Source organism: Zootoca vivipara, chromosome 2 (genome assembly GCF_965207765.1).
Source record: "Zootoca vivipara chromosome 2, rZooViv2.hap1.1, whole genome shotgun sequence".
Taxonomy (NCBI): Eukaryota; Metazoa; Chordata; class Lepidosauria; order Squamata; family Lacertidae; genus Zootoca; species Zootoca vivipara.
Window position 1 is genome coordinate 32,223,396 of NC_142584.1, and position 26,333 is coordinate 32,249,728.

General features: G+C 43.6%; 1 protein-coding gene across 2 annotated transcripts in view; it reads left to right on the forward strand.

Annotated features, from left to right (window-relative positions):
- LOC118079844 (uncharacterized) overlaps nucleotides 1-26,333 on the forward strand; it is a 28,391-nt gene that overhangs the window by 542 nt on the left and 1,516 nt on the right. The window contains exons 2-14 of one of the 2 annotated variants that reach the window (XM_035104500.3): nucleotides 3,310-3,417; nucleotides 8,358-8,430; nucleotides 9,298-9,454; nucleotides 10,137-10,182; nucleotides 14,327-14,385; nucleotides 14,622-14,657; nucleotides 15,909-15,961; nucleotides 18,157-18,289; nucleotides 20,103-20,299; nucleotides 21,333-21,378; nucleotides 21,481-21,546; nucleotides 25,461-25,520; nucleotides 25,834-25,916. In XM_035104500.3, the coding sequence (XP_034960391.1) occupies nucleotides 3,310-3,417; nucleotides 8,358-8,430; nucleotides 9,298-9,454; nucleotides 10,137-10,182; nucleotides 14,327-14,385; nucleotides 14,622-14,657; nucleotides 15,909-15,961; nucleotides 18,157-18,289; nucleotides 20,103-20,299; nucleotides 21,333-21,378; nucleotides 21,481-21,546; nucleotides 25,461-25,520; nucleotides 25,834-25,916 (1,117 nt within the window). The remainder of the gene's footprint in view (nucleotides 1-3,309; nucleotides 3,418-8,357; nucleotides 8,431-9,297; nucleotides 9,455-10,136; nucleotides 10,183-14,326; nucleotides 14,386-14,621; nucleotides 14,658-15,908; nucleotides 15,962-18,156; nucleotides 18,290-20,102; nucleotides 20,300-21,332; nucleotides 21,379-21,480; nucleotides 21,547-25,460; nucleotides 25,521-25,833; nucleotides 25,917-26,333) is intronic. The other variant, XM_060271839.2, reaches the window with a different exon arrangement.

The following is a 26,333-nucleotide window of genomic DNA, read 5'->3' on the forward strand; positions in this document are numbered from 1 at the left end:
CTCGAGAGCTGTGAGGTAACTGTCCTGGGAGCAAATGCTTACAAAGAGTTTTATTTACTTACTTCTTCATTTCATTTTTTAAAAAAATTATACACTTGATTGTTAGGGAAAAACCTCCCTCAAACAGTGATATCACCTAGTGATATACAGTATGCTGCTTAGATGCTATTGTGACAGATGTCAAGTTATGTTCCAGAAGGCAGTTTGGGGTAATCCCCTTTTTTGTGTTGGAGAAAAATTATAGCTAAGTGGCAGGGTATCTGTTTTGCATACAGGATAGTCTCAGGTTCAATCCCCAGCATCTTTGGGGTGTGCAAGAAAAGACCTCTGCTTGAAACCTTGGGGAGCAGCTGCCAGCCAGTGTTGACAATATTGGGCTAGAGGGACTAATGTTATAAGGCAGCTTCTTATGTTCCATTTTTATATTAGGAGGGTCCTCAGCATGCAACTAAGAAATATCTCCTCACTCGCCACCTTTGAATCCTTTCGACTTTGCCACGCTTTGGAAAAAATATTTAGTACCTGTATCTGGTCAGTTCATTTAAAGCCCCATCTGAAGTTGTGACGATTTTTGATTCCAGAAAAAGAGGCAAACATATAACTAAGGGACACCTGCCTTCCTTCCTTATTGCCATGTTTGTTCTAGAATCTAGATAGTGAAATTATACTATTATGGGGACAACTCACTGGGGGGGGGGGAGAGTGTGCAGTCACTGGAGCTCCACATAGCACTTTTTCTGCAGAGGGAAAATGCTAAAAAGGAGCTATAACAGAACACACTCCTATGCATGTTTACTCAAAAGTCCCACAATGTTCAGCGGGGCTTGATCCAGGTAAGCATGCATATGATTGCAGCTTACATTTCTGCAAAAATAAGGTAGATTATTTTTCTCTGTGGATGTAGCATTTTACATTGAGATACAGGACAATCCTGTATTATACAGGACAGGTGACAACCCTAACTCCTAACGTTGCCGCCTCTTGCTTTATTTTACTCCATTATATACAGCTGGGTGCACATCCTCCTCTCCATTCAAATAGTTTAGCATAAACTGATATCTCCAAAATAAACTTTAGAGGAATGGCCAGTGTCATGTAATGGTTAGAGCATTAGACTGGGATTCTGGAGTCCAGGGTTCAAATCCTCTGTTGCCTGTGCAGTACACGCAATGACCTTGGGTTATTCTCTGCACAGGGTTGTTGTGATAAAATGGAGGGGGTGCTGAATCACATATAGCACCTGAAGCTCTTTAGAGGTAGGGTGGAATATAAGTAGAAGGGGGGGGGGAATTGGCCTAAGCATCATATTATGGGCTGGGTGGTGCTGGTGGTGGAGAAGTATTGGATCCACTGCACTGATAATCCAACAAGTAAAAGAGAAGCTTTGTTGAAAGGGAACATCTTTCTCAAATTTGCCTCAAGTGGAATGAATGGGTGGAGTACAGTAGTCTTAAAGAACAGTCAATATTTGCCTAAGCTGGCTCTTGGTTCAGGACTTCCATCACATTTAATTATTTATTTGTTTAAAATAGTTCTTTATAGCCCTTCGGCTCCAACAGTACTAGAAGTGGGTTACAGACATAAAATAAAACATGGCATGCACTGTGTGCACTGGGAGGTTTTTCTGAAATGGATGAGAGCTGCCTTTCGTTTCAGATGGGATTGCTCAGGAGAACATCCTGGGGCTAACTGTGCTGTAAGGACCTCTCCAAACTGAGTGAATGGGTGGCAAAATGGCAAATACAATTCAGTGCAAACAAGTGTAAAGTGGGGCAAAAAAGGGGCTTAATTTCACATGGGGCTCATGGGATCTAAAGTGGCAGTAATGCACCAAGACAAGAGAATTTGGGGTACTAGTGCATAGCTCAATGAAGACATCAGTCCAGTGTGCAGCAGACTTGAAAAGGGCAAATTCCATGCCACAGATCACCAGGAAAGGAATTGAAAATAAAACTGATGCTATAATCCCACAAATATGTGGTACAACTGCATTTGGAATGCTGTGTACAGTTCTGGTTACCTCGTCTCAAAAAGGATATTTTAGAGTTGGAAAAGGTCAAGAAAAGGACAACCAAAACGATCAAGGGGGTGGAGCCACAGCCCTTGAAGAAAAGTTGCAACATTTGGGACTATTTTTTATTAAAAAAATTATAGAAAGGCAAGTAAGAGATGATAGAACTTTATAAAATTATGCGTGTCGTGGAGAAAGTGGATAGAGAAAAGTTTTTTCTTTCTCATAAGACTGGAACTCATGGACATCCAGTGAAGTCGAATGCTGGAAGATTCAGGGCAGAGAGAAGAAAGTCTTTATGTAGTACATAGTTAAAAACTATGGAATCTGTTAGTCTTCAAGGTGCCACAAACCTTTTCCTGTTTATGCTGCTACAGATGGATAAGGAAGGCTATCTCTCTGTATAAATAGGGACAGTACCTCCCAGTTTTCAAATTATTTGAAATATACCCCCCCGCTCCCTGAAAGTTCTGAGAACTGGCAAAAGGAAAAGAGATTTATCAAGGTGGTTGCATCATGTGGCTCGGAGGACCATGCCTTGGCACCCAAAGTTGTGTTCTCGGAGATTCTGTACATGCCATGATCAGGGAAGGAGTAGCCTTGTGGTTTCTGATTCGCAGAAGTCAGCAACCAGGTGGCCCTGGACTAATTCGGCTGTGTGGGGTACACCATCTAGTCCCTCCCCTTCAATTGCCAACCCAGAGGCGAAGGAGAGCTGGGAAGTTGGTGACTTCTGTAGCATCAGGGCATGATAGCTTGCTTTGGAGGGTGGGATTGGGGAATTGCCCTTCTTAAAGTTACCTTCCCGAGCTCTGTCTTATCGATTAGGGCTTTGGTATCTTAACCGGGACATGGGTGGCGCTGTGTGTTAAACCACTGAGCCTAAGGCTTGCCGATCAAAAGGTCGGCAGTTTGAATCCCTACGATGGGGTGAGCTCCCATTGCTCGGTCCCAGCTCCTGCCCACCTAGCAGTTCACGTCAAAGTGCAAGTAGATAAATAGGTACCACTACAGCGGGAAGGTAAATGGCGTTTCCTTGTGCTGCTCTGGTTCGCCAGAAGCGGCTTTGTCATGCTGGCCACATGACCTGGAAGCTGTACGCCGGCTCCCTCGGCCAATAACGTGAGATGAGCGCCGCAATCCCAGAGTCAGTCACAACTGGACCTAATGGTCAGGGGTCCCTTTACCTTTACCTTTATATTAACAGAAGAAAAGTATAGCAAAAATACAAATATTAGGTTTTAACTCATTCTATTGCCAGTCTGTATTTGAAACCCCCCCCCTCTCTCTCCTTGCAGTATGTATCCTCAACCTTCAGGGGAGCAGCAGCCCTTACACAGACACCTCCCCACACTTACAGTCCTTTTGTGAGGTCCTAGAAATGATCCTTCGCAAAGGAATAAAACGTGAGTGGCTTTTCTGTACCAAAGATGGACAGTGTTTTGAGTACTGTGCATGGAGATTTTCCTTTGCGGGGAGCAGGTTGCACTGTAGTTGGGGGCAATAGTGGGACAGGACCAGCCTTGAACTATACAAGGAAAGGTGGGGGAGAAGTATTTTTAATAATAATAATAATAATAATAATAATAATAATAATAATAATAATTTGTTGTTGTTGTTTAGTCGTTTAGTCGTGTCCGACTCTTCGTGACCCCATGGACCATAGCACGCCAGGCACTCCTGTCTTGCACTGCCTCCCGCAGTTTGGTCAAACTCATGTTCGTAGCTTCGAGAACACTGTCCAACCATCTTGTCCTCTGTCGTCCCCTTCTCCTAGTGCCCTCAATCTTTCCCAACATCAGGGTCTTTTCCAAGGATTCTTCTCTTCTCATGAGGTGGCCAAAGTATTGGAGCCTCAGCTTCACGATCTGTCCTTCCAGGGAGCACTCAGGGCTGATTTCCTTAAGAATGGATAGGTTTGATCTTCTAGCAGTCCATGGGACTCTCAAGAGTCTCCTCCAGCACCATAATTCAAAAGCATCAATTCTTCGACGATCAGCCTTCTTTATGGTCCAGCTCTCACTTCCATACATCACTACTGGGAAAACCATAGCTTTAACTATACGGACCTTTGTCGGCAAAGTGATGTCTCTGCTTTTTAAGATGCTGTCTAGGTTTGTCATTGCTTTTCTCCCAAGAAGCAGGCGTCTTTTAATTTCGTGACTGCTGTCACCATCTGCAGTGATCAAGGAGCCCAAGAAAGTAAAATCTCTTACTGCCTCCATTTCTTCCCCTTCTATTTGCCAGGAGGTGATGGGACCAGTGGCCATGATCTTGGTTTTTTTGATGTTGAGCTTCAGACCATATTTTGCGCTCTCCGCTTTCACCCTCATTAAAAGGTTCTTTAATTCCTCCTCGCTTTCTGCCATCAAGGTTGTGTCATCTGCATATCTGAGGTTGTTGATATTTCTTCCGGCAATCTTAATTCCGGCTTGGGATTCATCTAGTCCAGCCTTTCGCATGATGAATTCTGCATATAAGTTAAATAAGCAGGGAGACAATATACAACCTTGTCGTACTCCTTTCCCAATTTTGAACCAATCAGTTGTTCCATATCCAGTTCTAACTGTAGCTTCTTGTCCCACATAGAGATTTCTCAGGAGACAGATGAGGTGATCAGGCACTCCCATTTCTTTAAGAACTTGCCATAGTTTGCTGTGGTCGACACAGTCAAAGGCTTTTGCATAGTCAATGAAGCAGAAGTAGACGTTTTTCTGGAACTCTCTAGCTTTCTCCATAATCCAGCGCATGTTTGCTATTTGGTCTCTGGTTCCTCTGCCCTTTCGAAATCCAGCTTGCACTTCTGGGAGTTCTCGGTCCACATACTGCCTAAGCCTGCCTTGTAGAATTTTAAGCATAACCTTGCTAGCGTGTGAAATGAGCGCAATTGTGCGGTAGTTGGAGCATTCTTTGGCACTGCCCTTCTTTGGAATTGGGATGTAGACTGATCTTCTCCAATCCTCTGGCCATTGCTGAGTTTTCCAAACTTGCTGGCATATTGGGTGTAGCACCTTAACAGCATCATCTTTTAAAATTTTAAATAGTTCAGCTGGAATATCATCACTTCCACTGGCCTTGTTATTAGCAATGCTTTCTAAGGCCCATTTGACTTCACTCTCCAAGATGTCTGGCTCAAGGTCAGCAACCACACTACCTGGGGTGTATGAGACCTCCATATCTTTCTGGTATAATTCCTCTGTGTATTCTTGCCACCTCTTCTTGATGTCTTCTGCTTCTGTTAGGTCCTTACCACTTTTGTCCTTGATTATGGTAATCTTTGTACGAAATGTTCCTTTCATATCTCCAATTTTCTTGAACAGATCTCTGGTTTTCCCCATTCTATTGTTTTCCTCTATTTCTTTGCATTGCTCATTTAAGAAGACCCTCTTGTCTCTCCTTGCTGTTTTTTGGAAATCTGCATTCAGTTTCCTGTATCTTTCCCTATCTCCCTTGCATTTTGCTTGCCTCCTCTCCTCCGCTATTTGTAAGGCCTCGTTGGATAGCCATTTTGCTTTCTTACATTTCCTTTTCCTTGGGATGGTTTTCGTTGCTGCCTCCTGTATAATGTTACGAGCCTCCATCCATAGTTCTTCAGGCACTCTGTCCACCAAATCTAAATACTTAAACCTGTTCCTCACTTCCACTGTGTATTCATAAGGGATTTGATTCAGATTGTATCTTACTGGCCCAGTGGTTTTTCCTACTTTTTTCAGTTTAAGCTGGAATTTTGCTATAAGAAGCTGATGATCTGAGTTACAGTCAGCTCCAGGTCTTGTTTTTGCTGACTGTATAGAGCTTCTCCATCTTTGGCTGCAGAGAATATAATCAATCTGATTTCGATGCTGCCCATTTGGTGATATCCATGTGTAGAGTCGTCTCTTGTGTTGTTGGAAGAGAGTGTTTGTGATGACCAGCTTGTTCTCTTGACAGAACTCTATTAGCCTTTGCCCTGCTTCATTTTGAACTCCAAGGCCAAACTTGCCAGTTGTTCCTTTTATCTCTTGATTCCCTACTTTAGCATTCCAATCCCCTGTAATGAGAAGAACATCCTTATTTGGTGTCATTTCTAGAAGTTGTTGTAGGTCTTCATAGAATTGGTCAATTTCACTTTCTTCAGCACCGGTAGTTGGTGCATAAACTTGGATTACTGTGATGTTAAAAGGTCTGCCTTGGATTCGTATCGAGATCATTCTGTCATTTTTGAGATTGCATCCCATTACAGCTTTTGCCACTCTTTTGTTGACTATGAGGGCCACTCCATTTCTGCTACAGGATTCTTGCCCACAGTAGTAGATATGATAGTCACCCGAACTGAATTCGCCCATTCCCTTCCATTTTAGTTCACTGATGCCCAGGATGTCGATATTTATTCTTGTCATCTCATTTTTGACCACATCCAGCTTACCTCCACTCATGGTTCTTACATTCCAGGTTCCTATGCAATATTTTTCTTTACAGCATCGGACTTTCCTTTCGCTTCCAGGCATATCCGCAACTGAGTGTCCTTTCGGCTTTGGCCCAGCCGCTTCATCAGCTCTGAATCTACTTGTACTTGTCCTCCGCTCTTCCTCAGTAGCATGTTGGACGCCTTCCGACCTGAGGGGCTCATCTTCCAGCGTCATAACTTTTATATGCCTGTTGTCTTTGTCCATGGAGTTTTCTTGGCAGGGATACTGGAGTGGCTTGCCAGTTCCTTCTCCAGGTGGATCACGTTTAGTCAAAACTCTCCACTATGACCTGTCCATCTTGGGTGGCCCTGCATGGCATAGCTCATAGCTTCTCTGAGTTATTCAAGCCCCTTCGCCACGACAAGGCATTGATCCATGAAGGGGATCATATAATAATTTAATAATAATAATATTTCCTGCGTATAAGACTACTTTTTAACCCAGGAAAATCTTCTCAAAAGTCATGGATCGTCTTATATGCCAGGCCATATTTCTCATACGGCAAGTATATCCCAAACTCTATATTTTAACTGGAAAAGTTGGGGGTCGTCTTATATGCCCGGTTGCTTATACGCCGGAATATACAGCAATAATAATCCCTGAAAGTTCACCTCCTCCTATATGTATCTCCCTGGAGTTTGATTTCAGAGGCCCTAGCCCTGTGAAGTTGATCTCACTGCCAGGTAAGGTGCAGCCATTGCCATCTTTGCTGGTGGGGGCCCCAGGGCAAGACTCCCTCCCCCTGTCTATCCGCCCCTCCCTGCCGTTGTTGCCAGCTGCTCTTGCCTCCTGTGCCTCATCATTGCCACTACCTGGTTACATGGGAAACAGACCCAGTGAGCAAGCAGGCAGTGGCAGCTCCTCCTCCTTCTCACCACCACCTTTAAAAAAAAAAAATTCCAGCCCTTTTAATACCACTAATCTCATGAATCTATTATTGTACAGTCACACCTCAGTTTCCGATCGTCTCCATTAGCCGTACATTTCGGCTCCCAAACGTCAACGGAAGTAAGTGTTCTGGTTTTCAAACCTTCCTCGGAAGCCAAACGTCCGACACAGCAGACAAGCAGCTTCCGATTGGCTCTTCTGATTGCAAGAGCCAATCAGAAGCCTGGGAAATCGAACGTTTCAGAAGTCAATTGTTTTTCTGGAACAGATTGCGTTCAACTTCCAAGGTTTGACTGTACTTTTTATTTTCCCCAAAGAACTCTGACCACTGCAATTTTTATATTTCAGAGGCCTTAGTACCCTTCCAGAACTAAGGTTTCCAGGGTTATTTCCATCAATGCTGTTTAAAATTGTTGACGATTGAAGGGTTGATCAGGCATCTCCCATGAGGGAGCAGTGGTGATGTAGACCAGTGTTTCCCAACCAGTGTGCCTCCAGATGTTTTGGGACTACAACTCCCATCATTCCTGACCACTGGTCTTGCTAGCTAGGGATGGTGGGGGTTGTAGTCCCAAAACATCTGGAGGCACACTGGTTGGGAAACACTGATGTAGACGACCACTGCAGTACGGTGACTGACGTGGGAGAGGGATTCATGTCTTGCTGCAGAAATCAGAAATTTACATAAGTTGCAAAATCTAATTGCAGTTTCTGCTGATACAAAGGCGTTTGGTGTGTTTGTGGAGGGGGGGGGTTGCAGTAGAAAACTTCACACTTGCACAGAGCATGGCCGGCCTTTCACCATGCGCAGATTGTTGATGTGTGCTCAGAGTGAACCAGACCCTTCCTGGCAGCACCCTGAACCCCCAAGGAATGCGTCCAATGTAAATGTGCTCTAACTGAGCACCTTCTGGTGCTAAGGAAATGGTGTGTGTAATCTTTGGTAGTGCAATGCAGCACTTTGCTGTGCTGCTTTTCTTCCTAAAGAAAAGTTATCTTGTCTTCCTCAGAGCCCGTTCTGGGGTTCAAAAGAAAGGACTATTGGCACTGGCTGGAACAGATTCCACAAGTAACCCCTCCCAGGTGGGTGACCTGTAGTAGCACTTTATGATACTGCAAATGTAAGAGGAACTTGATTTTCTGCTTTCCCTTTTTCTATATAAGCACTAGCTGGCCCGGTCAACTTTGCTGTGGCTCAGTCTGTTAAATGGACCCTCAGAGTCCCCCTTCAGACTTCCCTAACCTTCAGAGTCCCCTTTCATTTTGTTGAAATGTTTTACGCGTGTTCTGTTTACACAGGGTCATCCCTGTGGCTCCCCCCACCCTGTCCCGACCCATGACCTATCCCGCCCCCTCCTCCCCCCTCCCCCACCCAGGCGAGCCCCCACCTCCACTCGGCCCAGTCTGGAAATGCAAGCCAAGGTGTTGTGGAGAGGGCAGGTTTCCTAGGTGCAGTACCAGTGTAGGCGTCACTAGAAGGCTCTCGTTTGCAACCTCTCCTGTGCTCCCAGCATGCACTTTCGTCTGAGTTGTGAGTTCTGGAACACGGGGTTTAGGGGGTTTTTTACGTGGCCCAGGTGTGACATCTGTCTACGCAAACGGTTTTTGCTTCCTCTCGTATTCACGTGTGACATTGTGTCAAAATTTGAACACAACCGGTCAAGCGGTTTTGGAGAAATGTGGAGACAAACAAACATGCCCCTTTTACATTTTTATATATATTGAAGATGATTACACCTACAGCCAGCCAGATCCAGTCCCTCACCTGTGCTTCCCAGGGGAGTCACAATTCCCAGAATCCTTCATGCTCACTTTTGAGGGGTATCAAGGAAAGGATGGCAGGGGGCGCATAATTTTTTCACCCTGGAATATAACCATCTCCATTTTAAGTGACTTGAATGTGGCTTCTGTTTCTGTACCCCATGATAACAAGGTCTTTTCTTCCTATAGCATGACCCTCCTGTCATTGATGATTGAGAAAACTAATTCCTGTGAGAAGGTGCTGACAGCACAAGGACGAGGGCGGTACTTCCTGCGCCTGGCTTTGAATAAGAAGTTACTAGCTGTTGCTGTTAAGCAGTTGATCAGATCTTCCAGGCTGCTTGAGGTGGGAACATGACGTAGTTCAGAGCAATTAGAAGGAGAAGTTATTTTGAATAATAAGAGTACTCAGACACCTGTCTTTGTTATGTTCTTTTCTTGGGGCCTCTGTTGGGTGGACACATAAGTTAGTGGGTGTGCTTCGCTAAACACCTGGTCCGCGGGATATTCCTGTATTCGCCACGCTTATAATCTTGAAACCAGTGCTGTTTTTTAAATGTACTGAGTCCAGGGCTAATGTTCTTTAACTGCTTCAATTTAACAGAAAGAATCTGCAATTTTCCATTATAACTTGGTAATTAAACCTATGGCCCCATTTGGGGAAGAGCCGTAACTCAGCGGCAGAGCATCTGCTTTACTTGCAGAACATCTCAAGTTCCACCTGCAGGTAGATGTGGCATATTCCTTCCTGAGCCCCTGGAGAGCCAATTGCTAGTCAGTGTGAATAGTACTGATTGAGGTGGACCAATGGCCTGGGCTTAGTGTTGGGCAGCTTCCTGTGATCCTGCTAGTGGTAATACTTAGCTCCTAAACTTGGGGCGGGGGGACCCTAAAATCCCAAACCTAAATTAATGCTCCTTTCTAGATATTAGGATGGTTAATAATTGTTTCCTGTTCCTGATGCGTATGTACCTTTGTGGTCAACTTATTTAAATTATTATAATTATTCAGAGTTGTTTTTATTTCAGTGGTATGATCCAATGACCTCCATCCTAGGCAATGAAGATTTAGCTGGTAAGAGTCATCTCTGTCCACTCATTGCATTGTGCAAGAGAGCAGGACGTCACACTGATGAAGTGGACTCTTATTCTCCAAAAGCTTGTGCCGTATTAAATGTATTAGTCCTTAAGGTGCTAGAAGACTCCTTGTTGCTTGGCTGCAAAATGCATTAACAGGGCTGCTTCTGGAAGTTATGACAAGTGCCCTGAGAGTCATTTTGCATTCTGTTGTAGCGCAGTATGTTATTGAAATTTATCGTGCCTTGCTTTATAACAGTCTTGCTTTTGAATTACTGGGTTCTGCACTGTATAAAGTTGAAAAGGTACCAGAGCTCAATGGCAGCATTTTCGATGTCTAAATTTATTCTGCACTGGTGTTAAGGGCCCATCTGCACCATACATCTAAAACAGGGGTGTCCTAACACAGTACCAGAGCATCCTAACATGTCTAAATGCCCTTAGCCTAAAGTGGTATGAAACTGCTTTAATTGTATAGGGCAAATGATGCCCATGTAAGGGGCAGAGTAAGTGTAGCACTTTAAATTGCCCCCTCCAGTTTTTATAAGGAATCGGGAAACTTTCTGACACAGAAGTCTGTTGGCAACATGTCTAGTTTGCCCAGTGATGTGTTGCATATTGGCTACATAATAACCGAATTTTATTATTAAAAGGATGCAATTAATGTTGTTTGTTTGTTTGTTTAAATACCCTAGCATCCCCAGGGTTGCTAATTATAAAGTTGTGAATGGGCATATTTGTTTCAATAAAGTACAGTGATGCTCAAAATGGCTTCGTATACATTCCCCCTCCCCCAAAGTTGAATGGGCAGCTTGAAGGGGACTATAGATGTTCATTCCTTGGTGTCTGTATTCCTTGGTTTGCAGAACGGGGTTTTTCAGCAGCCTATTTTTAAGATAATATTTTAGTTTTCTGTTAATTATGTTGCTTTGACTATATACTCTATATTTGACTTTCTTCAGAAATGTTTGATTCTGGATTGTTTTATTGATGTTTTAATATGCTGCAAACTGCTCTGAGATTTTTTAAAATATATATATAAAGCGGTATAGAAATGAAATTAATAAATTAATAATAATAATAATAATATTTACAGAAGGGTTGCTTGGAAATTATGTTCCAAATGGTGATGCACATATAGATTTTTATAACCAGGTTATTATCAGGACCCCTTCTTCAAGGGCTTCTGCCTCTTCAGGAAGCATTGTATTTATTTGGGCAGGGATGTGGGTGGTGCTGTGGTCTAAACCACAGAGCCTAGGGTTTGCCAGTCAGAAGGTCGGCGGTTCAAATCCCTGTGACGGGGTGAGCTCCGGTTGCTTGGTCCCTGCTCCTGCCCACCTAGCAGTTTGAAAGCCCGTCAAAGTGCAAGTAGATAAATAGGTACCGCTCTGGCGGGAAGGTAAACAGCGTTTCCATGTGCTGCTCTGGTTCGCCAGAAGCGGCTTAGTCATCCTGGCCACATGACGCGGAAGCTGTACGCTGGCTCACTAAAGCGAGATGAGCACTGCAACCCCAGAGTCGTCCGCGACTGGACCTAACAGTCAGGGGTCCCTTTACCCTTTTTAAGTCAACAATATGCTAGCTATTCTATCATCTGTGTGGGCCGAGAACATGTCCTGCCTTGGTTGGTTTATAGCTTGAATCCGTATGAGTATTCCAGGTCGATTATAAAGATTGTATGTAGTGGAGCAGAGGGGTGGAGGCAGATTCTTACGCATGCTGGGCCCACATTGTTTAGGACTCCCTACCACAACGTGGGATTTTTTTCATTGATGTTGAGGATTTGTCTGCTCATTTGGCTCCCTTGCATGCTTGTGCTATGGATAGGCACGCTGCAGGACCAATGTAGATACGATATTCTGCACAGCCCCGCTGTGGAATCTCATCCAACAACAATGCTAGGTGATAAGGTGGTTAAGGCAGTAGACTTGAGTTCTTTGTGTGCCCTGTTAAGCTGTGGCCTCCAGGATGCTGCTGAGGCCCTCTACCTGTGAAAAGGCATGCAGGCTCTGGTAGCTCCAGCTCTCCCTTGCCAGTGAGTTCTGCTGTGTCCTCCCTCCACATCAGTGGCTGGTTTTTGCCTTTCTCATTGCGACACCCTCCTTTCTGGGCTCACAGATTGTCAGGTCCTTTTAAAAGCTTTGCAGGCAAGGCAGTTGCAGGCAAGGCAGATGCACTGCTTCATGATTGCCTTGGAGGCACTATCTGTGTGGTATGTAACAACATCTGTTTGGAGCTCTGGGGTTATTAAAATCATCCTTAACCTCCAGCTAGTCAATGTATTATATAGGTTTCTGAAGTGCCAGACGTGTCGAGATTGTGCCATTGCTGTCTGGAAGCCTAAAAAAAAAGGATGAAAGCCTTCATGCAGTTTATAAGCTCACATTTCTTACCCCAGAAATCGAGTTTGTGTGTGTGTGTGTGTGTGTGTGTGTGTGTGTGAAGTAACACCGGAATTTTCCCATAATGAGCCTTTCAAAATGCAAGCAACTGGATCTTCTTCAGGACTCAATAAAACTGTGGCTCCTTATTATTTGTTACTTCATTAAGGGTGATCAGTTACAGGATTCTGCTGTTTTGAGTTTTATGTTACTCCCTTTTGTCTTGTTTCCACATTTTCTTTCCGTTACTCCTCTTCTCAGCTTTTTCCTCATTCATGTTGTTGTAAATAGTAAACGTAAGTGCTCTGTAGTATTGCAGAGGATTGATCTGTGACTTTTCCCAGCCCCTTCACCCTTCTGTTTCCCTCTCCCACCAAGAATTGTCCATGTGCAGCAGCAAAGAAGTCTGCTTCACACACTGCCATGTTCAATTAGGTCATTTTATTTACAGCCCTCCAAAGAGGTCAAGGTCTCTAATGTATGTGTTTAAACCTTTGTGTGTGTGACAAACACACATTTCCAACAGCTCTGATGTTCTAAGCACCCAGGGAGCTGGGAATAGCCATGGGTCTCTACCATGCGCGCACACAATAGTGGTAAACATGTGTTTGCCTTCATTACATGGGAAGCAGATCTCAGTGGCACCAGGAAGCATGAAGGTGAGGGCAACTGCAGTTTGGCTCATAGCCAAGGTTGCAGTGTCCTTATTGGGAACGGGAGAAAAAAAGAGCCATACTTCCTTTGAGTGCTTTTCTCTGGGGAAGGGTAATGTGTTGTAGATTAAAGTGCAGAAAAGGGCATTTCCTTACCTGTTTTCTATTAGAATATCATCCCAAAAGCTATTTGTATGGTGCTTTTAGTGACTTTTTCCTCATCACTGTTGTGGGATCAGCTACTGGGTCAGGCTTAATTTAACAACTTCACCTGGAAGGCAGTTGAATTCTGGACACCAAATTCCCCACAATCTGGTTTAAGGAGATGAATGCTAAGTGGCCATGAAACTTTATTGCTGTGGTTCCTGGGTGTGAGGCAGGCTTCCCTGAGGAGAGGCAGGTAATTGCTTGGGGAAATGCAAGTCCCACACAGCCCCTGCCTCAACTCATATTTAAAAAAAATTATTTAAATCTATGGAGATTCATATGGTTCAGAGCAGCACAGTTGTCACTTACAAGCTGACAGTGTGACATGTATAGCTTCATAGGAAGGTGACTGCCTGAAGCTTCCAGCTATGTGCTTAGATCCAAAGTCACCACCAATCTGCTTCTTTAGATTCCCAGAGTAGCTATGGAGGGATTGCAGATCTCTATACAATTCTAACTGCCAGGCAGTGTAAGCAGCTGCTGAATCCTTCTCGTGTATACGGCTTGATTGAGCCTGTGGGCAAAGTTCCCATCTCGCCTTCTCAACCTGTTGGTGCAACCTGAGTGACCTCACACACCTGCCCACCAAGGCATGATGCAGATGATCTGTGGGAACCACCTTTACTATTTGTAAATATTTTATTTTCTGGTACGTTTGCCCGTTCAATCTGCGTGAGCTACAAGTGAGTGGCACCAGCTGAGAAACTTGCCTTTGTTCGGTGTTGGTTACATATTTTTGAAAGGATCAAATATTATTTTAGGGAGACTTGCTTCCATTGCAAGTTTGAGATTTCTTGGTTCGTGTTCTCAGTGTGTCCCTTGACCTACTGATAAATGAATATATAAAGTTGGTCGGAAACCTGGCAGCAATTTTTGATTCTCGATTTCCTCCTTCCAGAGCCTTTCCTCTCTCTGATGCTGGTGGTGACAGAAATGAATTTCTCCCTAGATTTGCAGGTACAGTAGTTGATGATTTGGGGACATAAGTTTCATGCAGCTTCCACTGCTTAATACCCTCCAGATGTTTTGATTTACAACTCCCAGCACCTCCTGGGAGTACATCCTGGCTGGTTCTGACGAGACATGTAGTCCGAACAAGGCTGGCAAAGGCTGGCTTAATAGCTGTATTTTCCCATCTTTCCTTTTAACCTCTGACTTGACTTCTCATAGTTTGCCATTCTTTCTGTTTGTAGAATTCCAGTTTCTTGGATGAAAGCTGGCAACTTCCGGTAAGAAGCTTTCGTCCTCTCTCTCAATACCCCCTTTCATGATATTCCTCCCATCTTGCTGTTTATAGATAGAGACGGCACCATCTGTTTCACACCTGCAGCAACAGGCCAAAAATGGTGCCTCTACTCTGGACTGGAACTTTATGTTTATGTGGTGGTTTTTTCCTATTTACATTTTAATGTCTCACAAGCATGGAGGTTTGAGGCAGGGAAATGGTAACACTTCTGGGATCTCCCTCCTTGATTAAATCACTTTGTGGCTCTGTTTGTGAGCTTTTAAAGTTCTTTATGGGTCTTTCATTCAACCTTTTACCAAAGTCCTATTTGAGAAACTTGAACCCTATGTCTCTCTGAACCAAGTCTGAACCTGAGTCCATTGACAGCTACACTTAGAATTTTAAATCATTGTACTTTGACAACTTCAGCTATACTGAAATGTTGTAGGGCTCTGGCTTCAGCTGGGCCACAGAACAAGGATTCCAGTTTGCATCAATCTAAGCTGTTTTTAAATGTGTGTGCATCTTGCCGTTTGTGGTATTTGGGGTAGGGGAAGTTATTTAAAGTACTTCTGCACTGCCAAAATCAGCCTCAGGTTGACCTCATGAAGCGATGGGGACTCTGTGACACTCCAAGTATTGGTGGACTTCAACTCCCATTATTCCTGTTTATTGGCAGTAATGACGGGGGACTGATGGGAGTTGGAGTCTTTACTGCATCTGGAGAATCACAAATTCTCCATCCTTGGCTTTGTGACACTGGCCTGTGGCTGATTTTATTTTTAGTATTTTGCTGTGTGTTATCAGTAAAGACAGGGCAAGACTATGCTTGGTCTGCTTGTCTGGGTCTAGCATCTCTGGGCTTTGATTATTTGCTCTGCAGATTAGGGATCGTTTAATTTAAGATGTGGTGATATCTAAAAGTGGATTGCACTAGAAGCCTCTAACCCTGAAGTCACACAGTATAGCATCACAACAGCATAGCTGCCAAGTTATCCCTTTTTTACAGGGATTTTCCCTTATGCTGAATAGGCTTCCTCGCGAGAAAAGCGAAAACTTGGCAGCTATGCAACAGTGTTTCATCCCAATGAGCCTTTTGCGAATAAATGGAGAACTTGAGGCTTCAGGGCCTTCCACAGCCTTCCTTTAAAGTCAACTCCCCTATAAGAAGCAAAATTTGTCATCTACACCAAGGCTCTGAAGGAGGATTTATTCAAGCTTGCTGGATACCACACTGATAAATACTGCTTTCTAGGTGTGCTTGACCTACGAAACTGTCCCCTGCAGGGAGCTGGGAATGGTGCTCAGGTAAAATGTAATCCTTACATTGCTTTGATCTTCCTCTGCACAAAATCCATTGTTTTAAATAAATACCCGGGTGTGGATCTGTAAGATAAAGCCCACAGGGAACAATGAGAGTTGGTCATTGAAACGAATGTCAGCCTGATACAATTTTGTGGAGTGTATTTCGCTTGTGCTAAAGGCATGGAGCTGGCAAGGGGCAGGGCCTCTCCCAGGCCTGGAAATTCCATTCATCTCCATGCCCGACTTCTGAGATTTCACCAGCCATTGCCCACATTCATCCAGACTAATCATAGAATGGTAGAGTTGGAAGCGACCCAGAGGGTCTTCTAGTACAGCCCCCTGCAATATAATCTCAACACGCAGTCCCCTATCCTATTCGAAACCATATCGGATACGGATTAACTTTGCAAATGTGCTAGTCTTTGCAGCCATAAAATGATACAAAGGGAAACTGCTATGGTTTGATAGTTGGACTATAAAACGCTGGAGATTCAAGTGCAAATGCACATTCAGCTGCAAGGTTTGCTGGGCAGACTTGGGGCACTCACTATGTCTCAGCCTGAACTACCTTGCAGGGTTATTGTGAGGAGGGAGGGAGGGAACCATGCATTCTCTGCAAAGCTCTTTGGAGGGAAAATGTAACCATAAACTTGGATTTTAAAAACAAAGCCTGTCATTTTTAATATGCTGAATTCAGTACCCAGTAGCAAATTCTATGCTCGTACAGAATGACTGAGTGCCCTCGCCCCTGGTTATTTGTAACTTAAGAGCATAGGCTTTGACAAACCGTGACCTGAGCCTGTGCCTAGCAATAAAGATTAGTGCTTTGTGAAGGTAGAAATCCTAGTGTTGACAAGGGAGTTCAGCCTACTGCTGTGCAACATGTAGTTCTCAGGCTGTACATAGCCTTTAGAGCACTTCTGAGAGCAGCTTGTAAACCCAAGAATCCCAATCTACAGTGTTGCAGAAGGAAATCTTGAAAATCAGATGGGAAAAAGTACAAACGCCACAGAAACCAGCAAAGAAGAGTTCCAATAATTATTTAAATTTTTAAAATCATTTTTATTATTTAGTAACAAATGCTTCATAAAAAGGAACATACAAAGAAAGAACAGTGGTGTACAATCGATTGCTGGGAGGCTTACACAGTAACATCTAGCAGTTCATTATTTTTGAGCAGCCAGCTCCAAGTTTTGTTTTGTTTTGTTCATTCATGTTTGAGACTCATATCCCCACGAGGCTTAAGCATTTCATAAAAGGATGTCTCCCAAGAATGGTAATGTGTCTGCCAGTTTTGGCATCCATCAAGCCTATGCAATTACCTTGATGGTACACAACAGATGTGCAAATTAGCTGCAGCGCTCTGGCTTGCGAAGGATTTCCGTTGTGCCTTGTCTTTGTGCAACCTACCGCTGGTTTTAAATGCCATGGGCTATCCGAGCCAAATAGTCTTTTTGCCGTAATAATTTTGCAGAAGTAGAAAAGTCACAGTGCCAATGATTCAGTACATATTTTTACCACCAACATATGAGCCTCTAATGAAGGGGGCTTTGGTGAAGCCTGACCCACAAAATGCTACACCCATTTTTCATGTTTGCCAAAGACACCGTTTGCATAAGCAACCGATCATGTGGGTGGTTTCTTCTAGTGCAGCTGAGTGGACAAGAAATCCACAAAGCAAGCTGCTTGTGTGAGGGTTTCCTTGCACAGTTTGGGTTGATCTTAACCATGCCATTTGCAGCCCTTCATTCTCAGAGAGCTTGTGTTAGTCTGGTTAACATTAAAGGTTGTTGTTGTTGGAAACCACGTTGAAAAGAGAAACCCTGAAAGTCAGCCTATAGGTGCAGAAAATAAGAATGTATGAATGAATAGTAGATGGTGAACTCTGTGGCCCTCCAATTGGTGTTGGACTCAAACTCCCACCAGCCCCAGCAAACATCGCCATTGATCTCGGGGATGATGGGAGTTGAAGTCTAATAACATGAGGAAGGCCACCAGTTCCCTATCCCTGGTGTGGAATCTATTATTTTCCCATCATTCTGATCAAAAGAAAGAAAGAAATCTCTTTTAAGAGAGTCACCATTTCTTTCTCCCCTGTGATCTTCCTTCCTTTGCCCAAGTATGTGGTTTCTCAACTCTTCAATGCAAGCTCTTGCCTTGTCTCTCTCCACCCCTTCCTCCCCCTCTTCTCGCCACAGATATTTGGATGGACGGATTTTCATCGTAAATGTGCTCCCCCAAAGCCAGGCTGCAGTGGATGAGGTGGTGCTGGTTGGAGATGTTATTGATGAGATAAATGGATCTTCACTGAGGAATGCATGCAATGGACAGGTGTGAAAGGGAGCGCTCTGATCTCGGGGGACTAAGGCTGGTGTGTTGCCTGAGATCCTGAGAAAGGAGCAGAAGAGATGGCTGTGTGGTGTTGCTATGGGAACTGTGCAGAGCTAAAGCTCTGGTGTTTGACCTGGAGATCTTGATGAAGAATTGAGGGTGTGGGAAAGATTGGGAAACAAAATGTCTTTCTCTTTCTTTCTTTCAAGTATAGAGATTTGCACTGCAGGAATGAAAAGAATTACTATAATTACTTTATTATAATACCAGTGGTTTGCTTGCTTTTAAAGTTTTATTTTACAATGTTTATAGGTATGAGAAATGTGGGGACCAGCACAACTATTGGGGATTCCTAGGAATCTGCTTGAAACTACGGCAAGCTATAGACTCCTTATCTACTGCAGCTGGTGGGGAAACCACAGCTTAATATTATAAACAAATTGCCCAGACTTGCTTGAACCTCAGTATTGTGATGGAGCTAGTAATTAATTAGGTTTTTTAAAAAACAAAAAACAAACACCTAAATATTTCAGCATTTTTTTGGATCAAGAGAATTTTTTTACTGTGCTTCCTCTGAGTATCTGTATAGCGAAGCTGAACAAATCAAGCTGTTTCCTTACATGGGGCAGAATATCTTATCCCAGGAGCTTTGTTCATGCTTTCCATGTAAGTGTCAGGATCTAGCTTGCCTGACAGATGGAAATTAATGACTGTGCAATCCCATACAGGTCTAGTCAGGCTGGGTGGACGCCATATATTTTAAGCACAGAATTCTATTCACTGTAATATACCCCTCGCAGAGTTACAACTTCCACTTTGCCAAGGCAATCTCTTCTAGTGACAAACTGCTTGTGTTGTCAGGAAGTTCTTTCTGGTACTTAGTACCTGAATCCTTTTTCTTGTAATTTGAAGCCACTGGTTTGAGCCTTTCTAGATCACCAGAAAAGAACTTTCCTTCATCATCAATGTGATGTGGCGATCCTCCAGATATTTGAAGGTGGCTATCATACTGCCTCTAAATTGTGTCTTTTCCAGACTGAACACATGTGGGTCCAGAATTGGCCTCCATAGTCACTTACGTTAAAACCGTGTTTATGGAAGACAATCTTACTCGACTATGAGTGATCGCCAAAGAAGAAGACCAGTCCCTCTATTGGACCCATTCCTCCTTATGGGAGAAAAAATATGGAGATGTGCTCCTTTATGTACAGTGGTACCTTGGTTCTCTACCTTAATCCATTCCGGAAGTCCGTTCCAAAACCAAAGCATTCCAAAACCAAGGTGTGCTTTCCCATAGAAAGTAAGGCAAAATGGATTAATCCATTCCAGACTTTTAAAAACAAACCCTAAAACAGCAATTTAACATGAATTTTACTATCTAATGAGACCATTGATCCATAAAATGAAAGTGATAAACAATTTACTGCAGTCAATCAATCAATCAGTAGCTGAACTGGGTTCCACACGGTCACAAAAAAAGACCCGCAAAAACAAAAATGCAGAATAAATAGCAAAAACAGACAGACCTCAGCATAACACTCAAAATGGAAGTGTGGCGCTCAAATCGGAAGCGTAACACTAAAATCGGAAGCATAACACTCAAAACGGAGCACGTTCAGCTGAAAAAGCTTAGCAAACCGGAACATTTTGGGTTCCAAGTTGTTTGAATACCAAGGCATTTGAGAACCAAGGTACCACTGTATTGTGGGAACAGCACAGAAGAAAGCTTGTAACCTCTATAATTGGGATTAGTGCCAGGTGAGCAGTTCTAGAAATTCTTGCCCATGCTCTCAACCTGTCTGTTTCTCTTCAGGCTGGGACAGTGCTACAGAGGTACAAGGGCAAGCCTCTGAGCTTCCGCCTGATCCGCTGGAAGTGGCACGATGGAGGGATGTACAAGCCGCTTCTCCCCTACCTGAAAATCCTCCAGGAGAAAATCCCCAGCTTCCAGCTCCAGCATGAACACACGCACAAGGAAAAGAAAGAGGACCGGTGCTTGCGGGGGGGCAGGTAGGGGCTGCCAGGGGAACAGAGCGGCAGCAAAATGGTTGCAGGCTCCAGCTTTTGGCAATCAGTAACAATAAAGGTAGTCAGCATGGATTCGTTCTGAATGCAGCCTGTAATTGAGGTGGGAACGTTATGGTCCTTGGGCTGTTTTCCACCTGCTACACAGCTCTAAGCTGATCACCACATGGTTCGTGAGAGAGACACAACAGCAGCAAAACAGTGTTTATGTTTACGACTGGGGGTGCTTTTGAGTCACCTAGGGGCATGAAGGGACATGAAAGTAAAATCCCGCGCCAAACTGGGAGGAAGATTTGGAAGGTCCATATTACCAGTGCTATTTTTCTAGAAAAATAGGTGCCAGAACTCGCCATGAACGCCTCCCTTGTTCTCTTATATTGGCAACGGCGCCCACCTGAAAGGTGCCGGTACTGAGTTCTAGTGTGTTCCAGCTGGAAAAAAGTCCTGCATATTACCAAAGAGAGACTAGCTCCCCACACCATTGGATGAGGAGGACTGAAAGGGGAAGGCCCAAAAGCTTTCAGTGAAAGTTGAGGTGAGCGGGGAGTGAGGTAAAGCAGTTTCTAAGGTCAAGCCAACTTAGGAATTTCACTTCAGTTGTTGTGCACGTATTTAGAGACTGTTCTCGTGGCAAAGACCTCTTGCTCAGAGCCAGTAGTTATTGTGGAGAGCCAGCGGGGCCAACTAAGATGTTACGTTTTTACACTCCAGTATGGTTAAACAATATATATCTCAATTGTGACAAGTGCGTGCATGTTTAAATGGGCACTTTTCTCATTATATACCCAGAAGGAGGAGATCCATTTTTGTGTGTGCAATCACCGCTTGATTATTGTGGAGAAAAGCAGACACATAAGCCTGCACACGCCAGTCACAATTGTTGCACACCATGTACATCTTGCTCTGGTATCGTCCCGTTTCGTTGTGTGGCTTGAACTCCCATCCCCTCCCCCTGGTCTAAACGAATGAGCTACTTATAGACACCGTGGACTAATTATTTTGACCATTTTCTCCTCAGGCTGCTGTACAACCTGCGGTACTTAGGCCACGTCAATGTAGGAAAGGTGAGACTGGGTCTTGGACAGAGAAGGGAGGATTGTTTAGCTTTCCTTGTTGTTGGTTTATGCCTTTTATTTTTGTTACACCTTTCCGATTCTTATTTTCAGTATGGAAGCAAAGAGGTGTTAGACCAAGGCATACCTATGGTTTTAGAGAAACATTTCCCACGACAGGTACGTTTCCTGCTTTAACAGTCCAAAATGTGGAGACTGGCACACAAATAGGGCTTGCAGTTGTGAGATGCATTCTTGTATATTTCTACCTTTGCAAACTGGTCTGGTTTCCTCTCAATTTTGTTTGTTTTTTACATTTTAAGAAGACTGGAGTTTGACCACAATAACCCTTTGCCCATTCTTTCTTTGCGAGGAATTGCTAAATCAGATTGTCAGTTATAAGGGCAAAATTATTGATAGGTGGGAGTGTCAAACCTTCCTAAGTGCAACTATACAGTAGCACTGAATGTATGTGCTACCACATTGAGTCGGGGGAAATTTTGAGGAGCACCTTTTTTATTTCATTCATTCTTCCCCTATCTTTCCTCAAGTAAGCCCAAGGCAGTGTACAATGTTCTGTTCTCTCCTCCACCCGCCAGACTTTTATCTTCTCAATAACCCTTTGTGATACGTTACTGGCCCAAATCCACCCATTGAAGTTCGTGACTGAGGTGAGATTTGAACCTGGATCTCTAGCCCTAGTCCAGCAAACTAACCAAATTTTAACTAGGTCTCTCAAAGGAAAGGACGCTTTTGCCTGGCAGCCAAAAGCCCTCCAATTTGGGATGTATGCAAAAATTATTGAGCTTCTCCAGTCAAGAACACAAGATGAGAGACAGGCCCAACTTTTGTACTCCTATAGCCTGTGAGGAAAAAATAAAGAATCTACTTGGAACTGAAGGAGTATTTCTTTTCTTCCTCCTTTGATCAAATGCCTTGCGACAACTAATAAGTAATCATCGTTGTGGAAGGGAAAGAAACAAAATTGCAGCAAGCAGATAATTGCTTTTGACAAGTACCATTCACAAAAAAACGTGAATCTGGGAAACTATTAAATAGTGAAACTTTAGTTGTATTCGCTGAATTTGTGCAGTATAATGATGACAATTCTGGTAGATCTTTTGGAGAAAGAATACTCTGCATACCCCCTTCTACAAGTCTAGGAATTAAAATTTCATATGAAAGCTGCCATTTCTTAAGAGATGCTTGACGAAAGCAAACTATTATTCCTGTCTTACCGTTCGGCAACTGAACCCAGAGGTCATGATTTGTTTCCCTCAAACATTCCACAAACCATGACCTGTTGCCAAAGTTTGGCCTTGGCTTACGGATTGTGGTTTGTTGGAGCAAAACAAAAACTGCAAACGATGGTTCAGGAGTAAGGCTGGTTCAGGGAATGCAAGAGTGAGGAGGAGCGGAGCAACCTAGCTAGGCAAATTCACCGCAAACAATTCATTATGGTTCCCCCCCCCCCAACTTGCTGTCCTGAAAACTTCACACTCCCAATCAGCCTCTGCCTGTACGGGCTAATTTACCTCAAGGCTTTACTTCTTCGGGCATTGAGTCCTGCATGTTAACAGTTCCCATGATGCCTTTGGTGCTCTGGTTGCACATTTCTTTAGAAATAGCTCCGAGAACCCTCCCAAATCATGTGCATGAGGAAAGAGAGCTGACTATCTCAGGTTTTTTATAATTCCTGAGTTATCTTTGTGTGATATGTAAATTCTTAAAATTCTGGGGTTTTTAAAAAATGCAGCCCACCACCAAAATGTGTCTAATGTATGCCCTCTTCCTCTACCTTACCACACTGTCAGCTACCACCAGGCCTAGTCCTGGCCTTGATGAGCATAAAACTGCTGTCCCAGATTGGATATGAGACCTGAGTGAACTTTTCTTAACCAGTCACTTAATTGCAGCAGCCAGAAGTCACCACTTCAAACAACACTGCAGCAAGTCACTAAACGTACATAAACTGAAGCTAGCAGAGCCTACAAAATCGACAGAGAGATCCAAGTGGTGGCTATATCTCTAGTTGCAGACCTTTATAAGTCTACCAACAGGTCAGGTTTTGGAGAGAAAGCACACATTCCTCAACATCCTTTACAGCCTGGCTCCTTAAACAACCTCCTCCTTTTTTCCTGTCAGGTTGGCATGCAATTTGTGAGGAGTGAGAGACCTGAGTTCTAATGCGCTACCTTCTAAAGAGATCCTTTCCCCCCCTGCCATATTTTTTAGAAGAATGGTATAGAGCTGCTCGTGGTTCTCCTACTCTCCCAAGACCATTGCATTTTTGCCCGTTTGCACCTTGATTGTAGATAAATAGGTACTGCTCTGGCGGGAAGGTAAACGGCGTTTCCGTGCGCTGCTCTGGTTCACCAGAAGCGGCTTAGTCATGCTAGCCACATGACCCGGGAGCTGTTTGCAGACAAATGCCTTCTCCCTTGGCCTATAGAGTGAGGTGAGCGCACAACCTGTGTCGTCCACGACTGGACCTAACGGTCAGGGGTACCTTTACCTTTAGAAATGCAGGTAAATAAAAATTCAAGATTATAGTTCATTAAACACACACAGGATAGATTTCCCTCTCTCCTGCATGTGTGGGAGGATGAAGCTGTCAAAAAAGAAGGGGGGGCTTAATCAGACAATCACCCCAACTTACAGACTTTACTCTTAAAACTGCTTGAAGCTGATGTTTGCAGTTTACTACTTGCTCACGAGTCCTTGCCATTTAAATATGGACATAAAGGTTTGAAGTTGTGTCACCATCTTAGTGAAAACATACAGGGCCCCAGCCTCTTCTCTCTGTACAATTTGGTTCTAGACTCATCCAGTGGCCAACAACTCACCTACTGTGGGTTTCCGAGGCTGAGCTTTTCTAAAAACAACGCCTGATCCCACCAGCAAACAAGTGATGGAGGTGGTTTGAAACGACCACAACACTGAGACCTTATTACAAGCCACAGTAGTATGCACTGCAGCAATGCAAGAGCAGCTGCGCTCTTCCAGTTGTTCCATCAGCGTTTCAGATTGCCCTATGGAACCATTTTCCATAGGGAGAGAAGAGGAGGGAAGGCCCCATTGCTTAGTGGGACTTATGCTAGCACACTAACTTAGCTGAATCCGGCCCGTTGTACCTGCAAGATGCCACCACCATCGGATGCGCCATTGCACCATCCCAGGAAACGCTTACAAAACATGAATGGATCAAAGGGAGATTAATCGACTGCATGGTCCCTTTCTGCTACCAGAGGCCTATGCAGCTCAGGATGCCCAAGCGTTTCCCTCTTAAAGATGAGGTGGAAACGCAGCTTTGTAAATAAATAAGGCCTTTTGTTCTGCTGACCCTTTCACCCTACTGCCAGAGTGAGCTGGCATAGCATGCGACTTGTGTTTCCCCAGTGCTGGAGAAAGCCAATTGCTGTTCCAGTGTAGGCACACAAGCCTGCTGCTGGTTTGTTCTCTAAGTAGCTCATATGTACGGTAGCAGCTTACTTGCATGTGCATCTTTATTCGACTCAGGTGAGTGCCTCATATCAGGAACATAATTTAAAGCAGTGGGTTTAAATTATTCTTTCCTCCCATAAGCTCACGGCTTGTGTACATTGTTGTTTTCTCCCCTACCCCCAAACTTTATCCTCACAATAACCCTGTGGGGTAGGTTAGACTAAGCTTAAATTACTATTTTTTGAATACATTAATACATGAAACATATATATTGTTAGAACTATTTTGTGTTTTTTTTATTTTAAAAAATCCATATAGTTACAAATTCAGTGCTGTAAACTACAACGGGCCATATCTGAGAGTGTCAATTTACACCAACTATTTTTGGCTGATGCACATCAAAATGCTTATATTGGCAATTTTGTGAAAATTATGCAGTCTGTTAAGTGATCAGTTTGAGGCTATTACTGATTATTTCTACCCCAAATCACACCAAAGTTGAAGGAAGCAAAAACTCTTGAGGAAAAGACTTGAAATCACAGCAAAATGCTCAGGCCTTATCTGTTAATTTTCTGTCGCAGGCGTTTTGACGATTAACTGCATTTTATGTACCTATTATTGTTTCGAACATTTTGAATATATTTTTGCAGGAGGTTTTATTTGATGTCAAAGAAACTGAAGTCCTTGTTCAAGAGAAAGCTGCTTCAAAGGTTAGAGTACTTTTCTTTTTTTACTGTTTGTGCTTGTCCTGACTATATTTAAACATTTTATGTCAAAATTATCCATGGAATGCAATCCACTGAATTTAGCTGCTTTCTGCTAGGCAGAAGTTGCCTATAGTGTGTGTCTTATTGGAATATAGGTTGCATGTAGAGGAGCTATTTGTTTAAATCTACAACAAAATCTCTATTTGATTGTGTGGATCATGGTCCATGCACACACATTTAGAAAACAAAGAGCATAAAATTGTAAGCAATCAGTTCTAGGCCACTGCCTTATCAGATCACTCAATGTTGTTGCCAGGTTCTGTTTCGTTACTCTTATACAGACATTTCCTGTGTGGGACGACGTCTGGACAGCAACAATCTCTTCGCCTTCTGCTGTGTGTGAGTTAAAAATAACCACCCACATACCTAGAGATACACTACACCAGGATTCTATTATCCCTGGCTGCGTAACTGCATGTGGCAGCAATGCATTTAGAGCAGGCTGAAGTTCAAGTTGATCTTTTCAAAGTTCAGTTTTCCCTGCCAACAATTCTGCTGAAATCCCTTACCATACACTCTGAGCATATGTAAATCATGCTTTTGAGCACCTATTCTATTGTACGTCTGCCTATCATTTTGATAAAATCATCCATCCTATGGTATTTGGAAGAATACCCCAAGGCACCTTGGGTTGTCGGGGGCGGGGAATTCACCCTGGCCTAGTTTAGCCATCTATCAATGGCCTTTCAGCTGGTGGGTTGAAACCAGCTACCCAGGCACTGCCTAATCTTAGGCGCATCCCAACAGTAGTACTAC